Here is a 17432-nt window from a genome sequence, read left to right on the forward strand (position 1 = left end):
CCTGGGCACATAGACACTTGACTTTCAACAAGTGTTTGTAGTTTTACTCAGGTGAAGCATGAAGCCTGGTTTGGTGACCACTGGCCAAGCCTGTTTTTATTGAAATGAGCAAAGTGTGGAATTGCCTGGCTCCTGGGATGCCAAGGGGATGAGGTGTGACCCTCCCTGAGGAGTGTGGTTCATATCCTGCTCATGGCCTGCTCTATGGATGAGTCCTGATGGAGAGGGAGCATGACCATCAGGTGTTGTGGCCTGAGGTGATGGGAGGGCTGAGTAGGTCAGGCGTCCACTGTGAGAGGCTAGGTGGCTGCTCTGGAGAGACGGAGTTCGTGAACCTTAAGTGCCCCCTGTCACTTACTCAAGTAGGAGTCGGCACCAAGAGGCCACAGCTTCCTGTGTGAAGACAGTGAGTCTGAAACTTGGGCATGTCTTTGCTCTGTGCAACTGGATCGTGTGTGTGTGTGTGTGTGTGTGTGTGTGTGTGTGTGTGTGTGTAGTGTAGTGTACAGGCTTGTCTGTGGAGGCCAGAGGAGGATATTAGATGTCCTGCTCCATTACTCTTTACCTGATTCCTTCGAGACAGGGTCCTCACTGAACCTGGAGCTGGGTTGCAGCCAGAAAGCTGCAGGGACCCTGCTGTCACTGCCCTCCCCCAGCACTGAGGTCACATGTGCATGTGGACCTGCCTGGCTTTTCACGTGGGTCCTGACGGCATCTTGAGTCACTTTCAATTTCTGCTCACAACTTTCCAGCATCTTTTGGTTAGAGATCTACGATCAGAACTATGGTCAAATGCAGGACATGGTGACACACGCTTAAAATCCCAGCACTTGGGAGGCCAAAACAGGAAGATCAGGAGTTTGAGGCTAGCCTCAGCTGCCTATTGAGTTCTTGGCCAGCCTGGGCTACTTAAGACCCTGTCTCCAAAGTCAAGCCACAGGCTTTTATCAGGCAATCATTAAGAACGCAGCTATTGTTTTAAGCAGAGCAGAAGGATTGCTGCAAGGTGTGTGAGCCAGCTTGGTCTACCTAGGGCGTTCCAGGGCTACATAGTGCCAGGGCCTTGCTGCACAAAAAAGAAGGGAGAATGCAGAGAGATAGCGTAGAGGTAAAGGTGCTTCCCACACGGGTCTGGCCGCCTGAGTTCCATCCCAGAGACCATGCACAGGTGAAAGAGAGGGCTGGCTGCAGAGTTGGCCTCTGACCTCCAGGGCATCCCACGGCACTCTCGCTCCCCCAGCATGGATGTGCATACACACACACACACACACACACACACACACACACAAAATTAATACTTTAAAACCAAGAAGTAAACCGCCCATCTGTTTTAACTCTGCAGTAGAGAGCAAAGCCACCCATTTTGGGGACGTTTCCCTTGCCCATCTTGGCCACTGCTCCTACCTGGCCACTCTGCCCTCTCCTGGTCCCCCTCTTCATTCCCCTTCTCTCCAATTATGTCTCTGCATGCTACAGCTCCACCTGTTCATCCTCACAGGCAAAAAAATGTGTGTCTGTCACTCAGCCCTCAGGAGCCAGAAGCAGAGTTCGTCACATTTCGGGTGTTTTCTGGAAGATATTTCGTCCCCCTTTTCTCTTCCTTTCTGCAGTTTATATGATGTGACCCGTTTCCTGTGAGGCCTTTTCACTTCGTTCACATGTCAAAGGCCTCTTTCACATCTGCAGTTCTTTGCACTTAATTGGGTGTTTCCCTGCTTGTCTTTTGGGTGTTTTGTTTTGTTTGAGGCATAGTTACCCTGTGTAGCCCAGACTGGTCTCAGACCCAATGATCCTCCTGCCTCAACCTCCTTGGCACTAGGATTATGAGTGTGGTTCCCCATGCCCGGTCCCACCAGCCTCTAACTCAGTGTACCTGAGACTGATCTCGAACTCCTGACCCCCCGTCTGCCTCCAAATGTTGAGATTTCAGGTGTACACCTGGCCTGGTCTCTGCGAGGTTGGAAATCCACACCAGGCTCTTGTACCTACAAAAGCACTCTACCAGCTGAGCTACATCCAAGTCCCACCCCATTTACTTTTTGTTTTGTTTTGTTTTTCAAGACAGGGTTTCTCTGAGTAGCCCTGGCTGGCCTGGAACTAATTGTGTAGACCAGGCTGGTCTCAAATTTACAGAGATCTGCCTGCCTCCCGAGTGCTGGGATTAAAAGCACCACCACCACCTGGCTCCCATTTGCTTTTTTTTTAAAGGTTTATTTATTTATTATGTATACAGTGTTTTGCCTGCATGTATGCCTGCACACCAGAAGAGGGCACCAGATCTCATTATAGATGGTTGTGAGCCACCATGTGGGTGCTGGGAATTGAACTCAGGACCTCTGGAAGAGCAGTTAGTGCTCTTAACCTCTGGGCCATCTCTCCAGCCCCCCATTTGCTTTTTAAAGATAGGCTCTCACTGGGCCTGGAGAGATGGCTCAGCAGTTAAGAGCACTGATTGCTCTTCCCAGAGGACCTGGGTTCAATTCCCAGCACCCGCATGGCAGCACACAACTGTAACTCCAGTTCCAGGGATCAGCATTCTCAGACATACATGCAGGCAAAGCACCAATGCACATAAAATAAAAATAAATAAACTTTTTTTTTTAAAAAAGATAGGCTCTCACTGAGAGAGCTCGCAGAGTGACTAGGCTGGCTGCCCAGTCAGTGAGCCCTGGAGTCTACCGTCTCCTCATGGCAGCACTGCGGTTACAGACAGGTGCCACTGTGGTTCTGGGGATCCCAACTTGGGTCTTCAGGCATTTAATCTTAACCAAGAGGATGAGACTCATTCAGGTCCTCACTAAGGCTTGTCCCCATCCCCTGTTACTGTGCTGTGACAAAGGGTTTTGTATGTAGACTGAGCTAGCCTTGGACTTAACAGTGGTCCCCCTGCCTCTGCCCCTCAGGGGCTGGCTGGGGTCTCAGTCACACACCACTCCACCTAGCTGTGACAGTTGTTTTGACTCCTCCAAGTCAAGAGATAGTGAAGGCTTTACCCAGAACGTGACATTGGTGCTTCCCAGGGGAGCCCAGGGAGGTTGAGGGGCACTGCAGGAAAGGAGAGGCTGTGTCTGTAACCAGGGTGAAATGGGCCGTGCAGAAGCCTCCATCCTCGGCCCAAGGACATGCAGGCTTTTCCACCTTCGGCCTTCCAGATTTGCCCCATGTAAATGTTTATTTTCAGGAAAGGTAAGCCAGGCCGGGGCCACCTAGCATGGGTTTCACATGGAGTGTTAATCTTAGTTTTTACCTAAAAATGAGTGAAGCTAAAGTCAGGTGTGCTGGTTCATGCCTATAATCCCAGGACCCAGAAGGCTGATAGAGGAGGACTGCTGGGCATTCAAGGCCAGCCTGGGCTACATAGTGAGTCCTGTGCTGAGCCGCTGTGTGAAACACTGTCTCAAAACAATAACAACAAATGAATTTGGCAGTACCCATTTGTTTCTGGGGGGGTCACTTTCTCCCAGGTTCCTTGTGTCTTTTTCAGAAACCTAAGAACCACACAGTGACAGACAGCAGAGTGACCTCAAGGCCAGCACAGAATCAGAGCCATCGCACGGAGCGGTTGCTGCAAGAGAGCATTGGCTCCTGAAGTTAGAACAGTGGTTCTCAACCTGGGGGTCAGGTGACCCTTTCACATGGGTCACATATCAGATATCCTGCCTATCAGATATTGACATCACAATTCCTAACAGTAAAATTACAGTTATGAAGTAGCAATGAAAATAATTTTATGGTTGGGGTCAGCACAACATGAACTGTTGTATTAAAGGGTGGCAGCATCAGGAAGGTTGAGAACCACTGAGTTAGAGTAAAACTCACTAGTGTCTGGGGCCTCTGTCTCAGCTGGGGTTACTGTTGCTGTGATGAAACACCATGACCAAAAAAACTTGGGGAGGAAAGGGTTTGTTCAGTTTATGCTTTCGCATTCCTGTTCATCATTGGAGAAAGTCAGGGCAGGAACTCAAACAGGGCAGGAACCTGGAGGCAGAAGCCGATGCAGAGGCCATGGAGGAGTGCTGCTTACTGGCTTGTACCTCATGGCTTGCTCAGTCTGCTTTCTTATAGAACCCAGGACCACCAGCCCAGGGATGGCACCACCCACAATGGGCTGGGCCCTCCCCCATCAATCTCTAATTAAGAAAATACCTTACAAACTGGTTTGGAGCCTAATCTTACTGAGGCATTTTCTCAATTGAGGCTCCCTCCTCAGATGACTCTAGCCAGCACAGGCTCCTTCTGGGAGGGTCCTAGAGGAAGAGCTGGCTACTAAGGGGTTTACTGTGGATGTGGGTGGGTCTCTGGGCTTTTTTCCCCAGTTTGTTTCTTTTGTGTGTGTGTGTGTGTGTGTGTGTGCCACTGCACACATGTGGAGGTCAGAGGGCAAGGTCCAGTATGGCTTCATTGCATACTCCAGGTTAGTTGGTTCAGGAGCTTCTGGATGAGTCCCTTGTCTCTGCCCACCCCGACCCTATCCCCCTACCCCCATCCTGCCAGATTATAGATGCTCGCCAGCCACCATGTCCAGCTTTTTCCGTGTGTTCTGGTATCGACCTTGGGTTGTTGGACTTGTGCAAGCTAGCTCCTTTGCCCACCAAGCCATCTTCCCACCTGTTTTGATTGACAGACTTGGGATATGCAAGCTTTTCTCAACTGTATGTCTTTTCCCACAATGCACCTGGTATGTACAATGCATATGTACATCCAATTAGACGTAGGTATAAGATTGCAAATAGAGGATTCTTCCTAAAAAGCTCACACAGAGGGCATGGCTTGCTTCATTGTTCATGTACTCCAAGCCAGTTCAGGCTGGATCTGCCCCTGCCTCCCTTCCCGGATATGGGGTATGTTTTGGATGTATGATGTGAATTAGAGTTTCCAGGGATTGCTAAGGCTGCATTGGCATCTGGTGATTTCTCATTCTTCTTTCTAAATACCCAGGTTGAGAATGAATACGGCTCCTACTTCACCTGTGATTATGACTACCTGCGTTTCCTGGCACACCGCTTCCGTTACCATCTCGGTAATGACGTCCTTCTCTTCACCACCGATGGGGCGAATGAAAAATACTTACGATGTGGGACCCTGCAGGGCCTGTATGCCACAGTGGATTTTGGAGCAGGTTGGTATTTGTGGCAACTAAAAAACGCTGCTTAAAGTTGGTTTTCACTCACTGACTATAGGCACAGCTGTTGCTTAAGTGTTTGAGCAGATAGAATGAGGTGTCTCAGCATTTCCTTTACCAAGTGAGCTAGTCGGCTTTGCGTTACTGTGGCAAAATGCCTGAAGTAACCAACGTATAAAGGGAAAGTTCAATCCACAGTCTGTCTGTCTTGCACAGTCTGTAGCAAGAGAGAGTCCTTCTGGGAGCATATGATAAAGGAGACTGTTCACCTCAGGACCTGAAATCTCAAGAGCCAGAGAAGAGACTGCCACAGTCTTTCAGGAACATGTCCCCAGTGACCTAAAACCTAAGCCCTCCTCTTGAGACAGGGTTTCTTGTAGCTAGGCTGACTTCTCATTCATGGTCTAGCCAAGGATAGCCTTGAGTGTCTGACCCCCTTCCTTCCCTCTCCCAGGAGCTGGGGTTCTAGATGTGTGCCACCCCTGCCGTCAGCCTTTTCCTACTGTTCATCCACCTCCGTACAAGACTCAAGTGATGGGCCAGCAAGATGGTTAAGGGGGTTAAGGGGGATTGCTGTCAAGTGGGATGACCTGAGATTGATTCCTAGGACCCACATGGTGGAAGGAGAGAACTAACACCTACAGGTTATCCTCTGACCAAGCATTCCATGACTTGTATGCACTCATGCATGTATACATGGACACACACACACACAAAGCAACTAAATAAAAATGATGAAGAAACAGATTCGAATGGAGAGTAAAGGTTTTAAAACAGGACTGGAGAGACAGTGTAGTCGGACTTTTCTTTCCTGCCGCCAGTTCCCAGATAACCACAAAGAATTATTAATTATAAATGCTCAGTCAATTGCTCAGGCTTGTTACTAGCTAACTCTTACATTTTAAGTTAACCCATATTTCTTATCTACCCTCTGACACGTGGCTCAGTACCTTTTCTTGTTACATCAAGTTTTTCTCCTTCTCTCCACATCTCAAGATTCTGAGACTCCTCCCCTTCTTCCTCATGCTCTCTTTTTGTCTGCAAGTCCTGCCTAACCTCTATCTGTTCAGCTATTGGCCAGTCAGCTTCTTTTTTAACCCAATCACAGTGACACATATTCATACAGTGTAAAGGAATATTCCACAAAATGGTACAGCAGTTAAGAGTTCTTGTTGCTCTTTCAAAGAACCAGGGTTTGATTCTCAGCATCCACATGACAGCTCATACATACAAACAGACAAAATACTTTTTATAATAGAAACTATAAAACAGGCTGGAGGTATGTCTCAGTAAATAAGAGCGTTGGCTTCTCTTCCAGAGGACCCAGGTTTGATTTCCATCACCTACATGGAGGCTCACAATCATCTATGACTCCAGTTCAGGGGTGATACAGTGCCTTCTTCTGAACTCCATGGGCATCTACATGCAAGTACACAAACACATACATAAAAATATTTTTTTTAAATGTGAGTTCAAGGCTAATCTTGACTATTTAGCAAGTTCAAGGCCAGTCTAGGCTATATGAGACCCTGACTTTAAAAAAACAATACGCCGGGCGGTGGTGGCTCACGCCTTTAATCCCAGCACTCGGGAGGCACAGCCAGGCAGATCTCTGTGAGTTCGAGGCCAGCCTGGGCTACCAAGTGAGTTCCAGGAAAGGTGCAAAGCTACACAGAGAAACCCTGTCTCGAAAAACCAAAAAAAAAAAAAAAAAAAAAACAATACAACAACAACAAAAAAAAAACTTTTCAGGGCATAGTGTGCATAACTGTAATTCTGGTACTCTGGACATGGGGCAGGAGGCAGGAGGATTGCTTTGACTTAGAGGCCAGCCTGGACTACAATACACAACATAATAAATTCTAGGCTAGGAAGATCACATATTAAGACCCTGTTTTAAAAGATTAACACACAAGGGAACTGGCTCAGAGGTTAAGAGTATTTGCTGTTCTTGCAGAGGACATGAGTTCAGTTCCCAGCACCTACAGGCTCACAACCATAGTCCCGGGGGATCCAACACCCTCTTCTAGCCTTGGCGGGCACTGCATGCATGTGGTACTCAGGCACACACTCAAGCACACACATGTACACATAACATAATAAATAAGGGGCTGGAGAGATGGTTCAGTGGTTAAGAGCACCTACTGCTCTTCCAGAGACTCTGGTTCAATTCCCAGCACCCACGTGGTAGCTAACAACTGTCTATAACTCCAAAATCTGACATCCTCACACAGACGTACATGCAGGCAAAATGCCACCTCACATAAAATAAAAATAAATAAATAAATAAATCCTTTTTATAAAGAAGATACACACATAAAATGAGAAGCAGAGAAGGGAGGGGGAGGGAAAGGGGGGAGGACAGGGAAGTGGAGGGGAAGGCAGGAAATAGGTAGTTTGAATGGCTGAGGTGTACAGATTGACACTCAGAATAGTCTTAATTCATCACAGAATAACAGAGTGGCCTCATCTCCTTGAACCTGCTAATTAGCTCATAGATACCTGTGGCTCTCTTGTGTGGACAGAGCTATGGAGTCACAAGGAAGGTGTCTAGAGCAGGCCCATCCTGGAGGGGAGCAGCTAGGTCAGTGGTTGGCAAAAGGCAGGCATGTGTAGGGAAAGGGGGGTGCAGTTTTAAAGGCAGACCTGTGGGCATGTGTTCAGGCAAAGCCATGGAGGCCTGCTGAGGGAGACAGCTGTGTTGTGTGGTCCCCACACACCCCTCACATGGGTGGCCTGGGCTCTTCTAGAGCCAATTTACAGGTATTCCATGGGTCTTTCGGCCTTGAACCTCCTGTGGATTAGGAGAATGTCTATGATGTTCATGTCTGGAAATTACAAAAAGGAACAGAAGAGGTGTGGGGAAGGCAGGGGACTGTCTCACTTGGTTCAGGAGGTTTACCTTGACCTCTGGTATGCTTCCCGCCCCCTCCCTAGTGCTGGGGTCACACACACAGGCACGCATCACTCCCCCAGTTTATGTGTACTGGAGCCCGAGCCCAGCCTGGCACATGCTGGGTAAGCACCCTACCAATTGAGCTACACTCCAGCCCAGTTTAGATTATTGCAACAAATTAATGAGCCAGGTGTAATGGTACAATCCTGTTCTCTCTCTGAAGATTGAGGCAGGGGGATCATTGAGTTGAAGATCAGTCTGTGTTGCATGGTGAATTCCATGCCAGACTGAGCTTCACAGTGAGACCCTGTCTCAAGAAAAATTAAAAGAAATAAACAAAAAAATTACTGTATTGTTCACAGTTCTGGGCACTGCAAGGTCCAAGATCAGGGCTCCCAGGGGTGCCATGCTGAGTGAGGACCTCTTCTTCTGCTTCACATATCAGTTTCTTGTTGAATCCTTACATGGTAGAAAGGGGTGAGGGGTCACCTCAATTATAAAACATTAAATGTCATTTATTCATAATGGAGAGGGGAGGGACTGACTAAGTTACTTCCTGGAAACTCCACATCTATAAGACAAACATTTTTCATGTATTTATTTTTATTGAGGGGATGTTCAAGAGCTATGGAGCATGTGTAGAGGTTGGGATAACTGTGGGACTCATTTCTCTCTTTGTATTGTGTGGGTCCTGGGGATTGAACTCGGGTCATCAGCCTTGGTGGCAAGCACCTTTTTCCTCTGAGCCCTCTTGCTGGCCCTCCACTTCCTATACATTTTATATGGGATTAGAGTCCAACTTGTGAATTCTATACCAGTGACCATAGCAGGCTGGCTTATCTTCTTATGCCTATGACTGACTTTTCTTCTCCCTCTTGAAATTTCCAGTCAATAATGTCACAGAAGCTTTCCTAATCCAGAGGAAGTTTGAACCCAAAGGACCATTGGTAAGAACTGGGTGTGTGGTATAGACTGTGGGCTTGTACCAACTCATCACAGCTGCTCCCAGAGGAGGTGACAGGCTGCAGAAGAGAACATGTACATCTTTGATGTTATTTTTTATTTATGGCTCTGGGATGAGCAGCTGATGGGTCTTGGCGGTAGGGGATATAGATAGACTGGGTTTGGGGTGAGGGGTCACCTCAATTATAAACTCAGTGTGTAACCAAGGCTAACTGTAAACTCCTGAGCCTCCTGCTTCCTCCTTCCAGACACTGGGAATAATCGTGAACTGCCATGCCCAGCTTTATGTGGTGAATCAGACCCAGGGCTTCCTGCATACAAAGGATGGCGTTCTATGAACATCCACAGGGAACACGTCAGTGGCTCTGATTTGAGGGACCTAGGAGTGCCTGGGCCAGGATCTGTTTCACATGTGTATTTTTTTTTTTTTTTTTTCGAGACAGGGTTTCTCTGTGTAGCTTTGTGCCTTTTCCTGGAACTCACTTGGTAGCCCAGGCTGGCCTGGAACTCACAGAGATCCGCCTGGCTCTGCCTCCCGAGTGCTGGGATTAAAGGCGTGCACCACCACCGCCCGGCTCACATGTGTATTTTTTTAAGATTTATTTTATGTCTGTGTAGAATCCCCCTGGAGCTGCCTGATGTGGGGTCCCGGGAACTGAACTCCAGTTCTCTGGAGGAACCACAGTTGCTCTTAACCTCCAAGCCGTCTCTAGCTGAGAGACTTGTGTCTTAACTCTTTGAGCTTCTCCACCTCACTTGAGGATCCGGTCAAAACGCAGAATTCGTTCTGCTGGGCCTGGGTGGACCCGATGGTCTGAGGAAGCACCAAGGATGTAGTTTTGCTGAGCAGTTCTGGGGCTGCTGGGAGTTGTGAGGCGGGGGCTGGGCCGCCATCAGCCCCACACTCTCCGCTCTTCCCTCCTGGCTGTTGCAGCAGCTGGTGTTGGCTGCACAACAAGCCTTGTTTGCAAAAGAGCTCTGCCGGAGCTCTTCGGGTGGGGCCATTTCCTGGAACCTCTCCAGGTTTCCTTCTTCATTTCTGATGTTTGAGCTGATGTTAAGTTGCTTGTGGACAGATCGTCCTCATGTTAGCTGGTGAGTCTCAAGATCAATAGTCAGACAAAAGGAGTGAATTGTGTGTAAAGGCTGAATTTGGAGCTGTTTTTTGGTTTTTAGTTAAGGTGTTATGGGGAGCCCACCAGAGATGACCGCTCAGACACAGCTTATAGCCAGTTGAAAGTCTTTGGGGCCATGCTCAAGCACTGAGGACCTTGGTGTGGCCCCGACCATTTGAACCAAGGGGCTTTTAAAGGCAAAGACCATACCTCTTATCTAGCTCAAGAGCAGCAGGAGGGAGATTTGCTCAAGCATGAAGTTTAGCAGAAACTATGATAAGCTGTTAGCTGCAGGGGGATATTTGCTCAAGCAAGCAGTTTAACAGAAGCCAAGATAAGCAGTTATCTTAGGGGCTCTCTGTACAAGCAGGCAGTTTAACAGAAGCCAAGATAAGTTAGCTGGGGCATCTTGGCCTCAGGGCCTAGAGCAGAGCTGGATAATTTTCCACTGGATTGTCCGTCAAGGAGCTCAAGTTCTAGGTAATCCTGAAATGATCTCAGCAAAAGTACAAGATGGAGGAACCTCTACACTGTTTTGCCCTGTCACACAGGGATTGAATGCAGGGCTTACACATGTAAGCAATTTCTCTACTGACAAGATAAATCCCCAGCCCTTGGGTTTTTGTGTTTTCATTTCCAATAGTCTTGCTAGGTGGTCTGCAGTTGGTTTCAGATTGATTAACTATGTAACCCAGACTGATTTTGAACTCATAATCCTCCTGCCTCAGCTCACCAAGTGCTTGGGTTATATTTATGCACCACCATGCCTGACTGTATTAATTATTTATGAAAATATCATATTGGACTAAATGTTTTGGCGTTGGGAGAAGGGGGCATGGAACGTGGGAGCAGCTAACAAAACTGATGTAAGTAAAAAAAGGACCAGTTGTCCCCAGCCTGGAGAGATGCTCAGTAGTTAAGAGCACTGACTGCTTTTCCAGTGGACCTGGGTTCAATTCCCAGCACCCACAGGATGACTCAGTTGATTTTTTATTTTATAATTTATTTTTATTTTATGTTCATTGGTGTTTTGCCTGCATGTATATCTGTGTGAAGGTGTCAGAAGCCCTGGAAATGGAGTTACAGACAGGTATGAGCTGCCATGTGGGTGCTGGGAATTAAACCCACGTCCTCTGAAAAAGCACAGTGCTCTTAACTACTGAGCCATCTCTCCAGCCCCAGCTCTGTTGATTTTTAAGCCAGGTAGTGGTGGCACACACCTTTAATTCCAGCAATCCCAGTGCCCAGGGAGGCAAAGGCAGGTGGATTGCTATTGAGTTCAAGGTCAACCTGGTCTACAGAGTAAGTTCCAGGGAAGCTGAGGCTATCCAGAGAAACCCTGTCTCAAAAAAAGAGAGAGAAAGAAAAGAAAAAAGAATCAGCTGGGCGGTGGTAGCACATGCCTTTAATCCCAGGATTTGGGAGGCAGAGCCAAGTGGATCTCTGAGAGTTCGAGGCCAGCCTTGTCTACAGAGTGAGATCCAGGACAGGCACCAAAACTACACAGAGAAACCCTGTCTCAAAAAAAAAAAAAAAAAAAAAGAAAAGAAAAGAAAAAAGAATCAGTTGTCCCAAAATATTCATGGGGGATTGGATATTGGATGTGAGATTCTGAACCCTCAGATACTGGAATCAGTGGCTTCTCAGATCCCTTCCATAAAATGGTGCAGTTCTTGTAGACTTATATTGTATATTCTATCCTAGGCTTAAATCCTTTCAAGGTTGCTTAAACCTGATATAGCACAGATGCTCTGTGGATATTTTACTTCATTATTTGGGTAATAATGATGGGAAGGGGCAGAGTCTGTACATGCTCAGTACTGATACAAATTTTTTGTACAAAAAAGCCACTTTTTTTTTTAAATATAAAGTCTCATGTAGCCCAGGCTGGCCTCTGACTCACCATATAGCTAAAGATTGCCTTGAACTTGTAATCCTCCTGCCTCTACCACCTGAGTACTGGGATTACAGGTGGGTTATCACCATACCCAGTTTATTGCAATACTAGGGATGGAACCTAGGGCTTCATTCATGCTGGACAATCATTCTACCAATGCAGCTACATTCCCAAACATTTCTGACTGGCAGTGGGTTGGCTCTACAATGTAGAACTTGTATTGAGTAAGATGAGATGTCACAGTTGGCTGACACTCATGGGACAGGGTGTTAACCGCCCCCCCCTCCCAGCTCTAGGTTAAGCATGCATATCAATCTCCCTTACCACCTGTTCCTTGGAGAAGTGAACAGGACATTACAGGAACACCTCATCATTATTTGAAGGTCAAAGCATCTCTTAAGTGCCGCCCCCTTTTCCCTCCTCAGATCAATTCTGAGTTCTATACTGGCTGGCTAGACCACTGGGGTGAACCCCATTCCACAGTGAATACTGAAATAGTGGCTGCCTCCCTCTATGACCTGCTTGCCCGTGGGGCCAGTGTGAACTTGTGAGTATCCAGTGTGGGGAGAGGGAGTCCTTTAGCTGTGGCTCACAGTGAAGTCCATGTATTCTCTTATTTCTCTGTAGGTACATGTTTATAGGTGGGACCAATTTTGCCTATTGGAATGGTAAGATTCACTTAACATCCATTAGTAAAAGCTTGTTTTGTTTCTGATGCGTGATTTGGGAGACGGTACCTGTGGCCAGTTTCCATTTGTCTTCTAAATTTTCTAACACATAAGAATCATTTTAGTGTGTAAAAAAAAAAAAACTTTAGGGGACATAATTCGATCGTTAAAGGTCTTATTTTCAGCCAGGTCTCTCTGGCAGTCTAGTGTGGCTGTGTGTGTTTACATGTTCTGCTTTGGGGTGTGTGTGTGTGTGTTTATATGTTGTGCATGTGTATCTGTGGGTATCCATGTACGTGGAGGCCAGGGAATACCCTCAGGTGTCCGTCCTCAGGCACCAGCTATCTATTTTTTTTTTTTTTTAAACAAGGTCTCTCACTGATCTGGAACTTACCAAGTAGACTAAACCAGCCCCTGAGCCAAGGGATCCTCCTGTCTCCATGGCTCTGCCTCCCCTGATATTTCTCTCTCATTTTTCTGTCATTTTCTTGCTTCGAATCCCCACACACATGTGCCTTAAACACGCACCGCTCCCCTGTGGTGCTAATAACTTGCCATGCAAGACTGGGACTTGATTGAGTTCGAGCCCACATTCAGAAAAGCCGGGCAAGCCAGGAGTGGTAGTGCGCCCCTTTAATCCCAGCACTCCGGAGGCAGAGCATGTTGAGACCAGCCTAGCCTATAGAACAAGTCTCAGGACAGCTAGGGCTACACAGAGAAAACCTTGTCTCCAAAACAAAATGAAAGAAAAAGAAAAGCCAGGCATGGTGAGGTGAACTTCTGTAATCTTAGTGCTAGGGAGGGGAGACAGGCAGATTCCTGGGCTTGCTAGCCAGCCAATGTAACTGAATTGGGAGCTCCAGGCCGATGGGATACCCTGCCTCCCAAACCAGATTAAGGGCCAGGGAGACGGTGCAGTGGCTACTGCCAAGCCTAACAACCTGAGTTTGATCCTCAGGACCTACGTGGTGGAAGGGGGAAAAAAGGAAGGAAAGTGACCCCGGAAACTGACCTCCACATAAATGCCATGGTACATATACAAACAAAATTAATTTTAACTTAGTTTTTTCATCCATTTAAGACAAGATGGGTCGCTCCTAGCTTGTTTATGCATATGCCCACCCGTGCATGCCCACACATGTATGCCCACCTGGGCATACAATGCACCTGTGTGCATATGGGCCTGTGTGCACATGCATGCACTCACACACACATAAAGAACTAGGAAAAAGTCTCCAGTTGACCCATTAGTCCCCTGTTCATTTCACTCAGGCTGTTGCATTTGTGTCTGGAAGTTACACTTGTTGCATTCAACTACACACTACACACTACACACTGATCTCCCCACCCCCATGCCAGGCTCAGGCTGAGGACTCGAGGGTCAGCGTGGCCTGGTCTGCCTGTAAGGTGTATGAAGTTTAGTGCAGATGGAGTCAAATAAGAACCCCCCCTCGGAAGAGGAGCCACACAGAAGGTGAACTCCCTAGCTGAGGATGTGGTTTATAATCTCTGTGTCTCATGGGGAGGGATGTCTCTGAACCTGTGCTGCCCCTGGGGCAGGCAGACCTGATGGAGAGCTGTCTCTGAGAAGTAGGAAGTAGAGGAAGTCAATCCACCAATCTGTTGACTGAGTGGTCCAGGTCTTCCAAAGTGAGATTCTGTGTGGAGAATTAGTGAGAAAGCGAAGGTTAACCTGATCCCCCCAACAGTGGGTCCTCAGGCCCATCATTTGTGAACTTATCACTAAGGATTAGCAAGCTGTCATATTTTGTGCCTCATTTACTTACAAATTAAGCTCTTAAAAAGAGCCATCTCGAAATCACTTCGTTCTGACACACCTGCGTGGCGTCTCATCTGCGCTAGCAGGCACGGGCCTTGCTGGTTCACGGCAGGCTGCAGCGGCACTGCCTGTTAGAAACGCAGTCTCAAGGGCTGCAGATGTCACTTGCTTGGTAGAGTGCCAGCCCAGCCTGCAGGGGGCCTTTGAGAGGTAAGAGGTAGGAGATCAGAAGTTCAGGGTCATCCTTGGCTACGTAGTAGTTTGAAGCTAACCTGGACCTTGTCTAAAAAAAAAAAAAAGAAAAGGGAAGAAAGACAGTCTCTGCCCCACCCCCGCAGGAACCAGGCTCTCCATTTGCAGGGCTCAAACACTGTTTCTGCAGACTCCCCATATGTCTTTTATGCATGGGTAAATTTTCAGAGGACTGGCCAGTATGACAGGGAGCCTAAACCTGTGAGCATCATCTTTGACAAGCTTGGGAGATTCTGGTCTAGACTCTGCGCCTTGGACAATAATTTTTCTGGTCATTTTGTGTCCCCAGCCCCAGCTCTCCTCATTGGTCTTCGTCACAGGTTGAGCTCCAGGAAAGTTGTATTGATTATATTTCCCATCGCTGTGACAAGACTCCCAAAGCAAACTTGCGGAACTGGGCAGGAGCTTCAGGTGGCCACATCACACCCGAAGTCAGGAAGCAGTGAGAGATGAATTCTGGCGCTCAGCTGGCTTGGTCCTTAGTTCAGGACACCAGCCTATAGAACGGGAGCGGCTTCCATATTTAGGGCGGATCCCCTCACCTCAGTTAACTGAGTCTAGAAACTCCCTCACCGACACCGCAGAGGTTTGTCTTCTAGATGATTCTAAGTCCCCTAGAGTCAGTAATATCAGCCCTCACGGGAGCAGGCCCCAAGATAGCCAGACAAGCCGATCCCTGGGTGTGTTCTCAGGAGCAACACCTGTCACACAGAGAAATGACTGGGTGTAGAAGGTGGGGTTGATGTAACTCTGTGAGTGGCTTCAGTCTGTCCTGAGGAACTCTGGAGCAAGGAAGGTGGTTTGTATGTCCCCAGCCTGATTGGTTGGTAGATAAGGTCTTTCCCTGGAGGGATGTGAACTGAGGAAAAGCAGGTCAGAGAAACAGCTGCTCTTCCAGAGAACCTGGGTTTGATTCCCAGAATCCACACGGTTTCTCACGTCTGTCATCTCCACCATCTGTCACTCCAGTCCCAGGACATCTGACACCCCCTTCTGGCCTCTTTGGATCAAACATGGCATATATGCTGGAAAAACACATATACACATAAAATTACAATGAGAAAAGAGATGACCTTGAACTTATGATCTTCCTGCCCTACTTCCCAAGTGCTCAGTTACAGGTGTATGCCACCACATCCGGTGTGCTGTGCTGGGGAAGCACTTGACCAGCTGTATCCCAGCTCTGATGATTTGGGTGTTTTTGTCTCTGTTTGTTTATTGTTTGTTTTTTGTTTTTCGTGACAGGGTTTCTCAGTGTAGCCCTGGCTGTCCTGGAACTTGTTCTGTAGACCAGGCTGGCCTTGAATTCAGAGATCTACCTGCCTCTGCCTCCTGAGTGCTGGGATTAGTTTGGGCTACCACCACCTGGCTCCTTAAATGTGTCTTCAATTTTCCTCACCCTAACCTGAGACCCTGAGCAAAACCTTCATTAGTGACCAGTGACATATTTCTTGTCCTCTAGGTGCCAACACACCCTATGCAGCTCAGCCCACCAGCTATGACTACGATGCCCCACTGAGTGAGGCTGGGGACCTCACTGAGAAGTACTTTGCTCTTCGAAATGTCATCCAGAAGGTGGGTCCTTTGAACCCTTGGCAAGCTGGACTGGTGGGGAGCCTGCCATGAACTCCTTGTGGCTCTGTAGCTGACTTCCTGCCTGGAACCTTATTGACAGAGTGGATGAAGAGATGCATGGGTTTAGGGTGCAGCCGCACCCGATGAAGACTCCATGAGTTTATCAGGGATGCTATAGGCTCTGTGCCTCTCATGTGTAAGAGTGGGGTTAGGGTACCTAGTCATGCTGTAGGGAGAGCAAAGGACATGGATGCGCCATCCACGATGGTCTGTGACATAGTATGTCCAGCAAGTAGAAGCCAGAAGCTCAAGCATGTCGGGAGGGTAAGTGACAGGTGACACCGGTGTGCAGGGCTGCTGTGCACTGTGCTGAGAGAGATGCTGCTCTATCTGGCACAAGTGACTGCTATTTCCTCTAGCTGGCCCTGGAACCTTGGCCCTGCCAGCAGCCAGCCTTTGAAGCACTTCAGGTTCTCAGGTGGGGTTTCCTGTCTCTGCGGTGAGTTAAAAAAAAAAAAAAAAACCCACAGTTTTTCTGCTCAGTCACCTGAGTTTTGAAGTTTAAAAAAACATGGGTTTTCTGTCTATAAGTGGTAGGAATTAAGTATCGTGTAATGTCAATTTTAAACATGTGTTAAGATTTGTGTTAGGAAATATTTTCTTTCGTTTTTTGGAGGGTTTCTTTTGTTTGTGTTTTGAGACAGGGTCTCTCTATATAGAGGAGGTTGGTACTTTGAGTTTACAGAGATCGGCCTGCCTCTGCCTCTTGAGAGCTGGGATTAAAGATGGGCGCCACCATAGCTAGCTGGCATGTTATGGGAAAAGCATGCTATAAACCAGGTGTAGTACACACCTGTAATCTGGAGGTGGAGGAAGAGGATCAGGAGTTAAATCATTCTCAGTTATATAGTTCAAGGCCAACCTAGGCTACATAAGACCCTGCCACTGCCCTACCCACCCTGCCAAAAAAAAGAGAGAGAGAGAGAGAAAGGGAAAAATATATTCTCACCTAAAATTCCTTTTACCTTTTAAAAGTTTTATTTTTATTTTTTTATTTTTATTTTTTTTTGGTTTTTTTTCGAGACAGGGTTTCTCTGTGTAGCTTTGCGCCTTTCCTGGAACTCGCTTTGGAGACCAGGCTGGCCTCGAACTCACAGAGATCCG

General features: G+C 47.6%; 1 protein-coding gene across 3 annotated transcripts in view; it reads left to right on the top strand.

The window, feature by feature from the left end:
* The window catches only part of Glb1 (galactosidase beta 1), a 76250-nt gene that overhangs the window by 26675 nt on the left and 32143 nt on the right, over positions 1–17432 (top strand). For all 3 annotated transcript variants that reach the window (XM_052723167.1, XM_052723177.1, XM_052723186.1), the window contains 5 exons: positions 4939–5119; positions 8907–8965; positions 12419–12540; positions 12621–12661; positions 16156–16268. In XM_052723167.1, coding sequence (XP_052579127.1) covers positions 4939–5119; positions 8907–8965; positions 12419–12540; positions 12621–12661; positions 16156–16268 — 516 coding nt within the window. The remainder of the gene's footprint in view (positions 1–4938; positions 5120–8906; positions 8966–12418; positions 12541–12620; positions 12662–16155; positions 16269–17432) is intronic.

The sequence above is a fragment of the Peromyscus californicus genome, unplaced genomic scaffold (assembly GCF_007827085.1).
Source record: "Peromyscus californicus insignis strain IS unplaced genomic scaffold, ASM782708v3 Scaffold_11__1_contigs__length_118956290, whole genome shotgun sequence".
In the NCBI taxonomy this organism is placed as follows: Eukaryota; Metazoa; Chordata; class Mammalia; order Rodentia; family Cricetidae; genus Peromyscus; species Peromyscus californicus.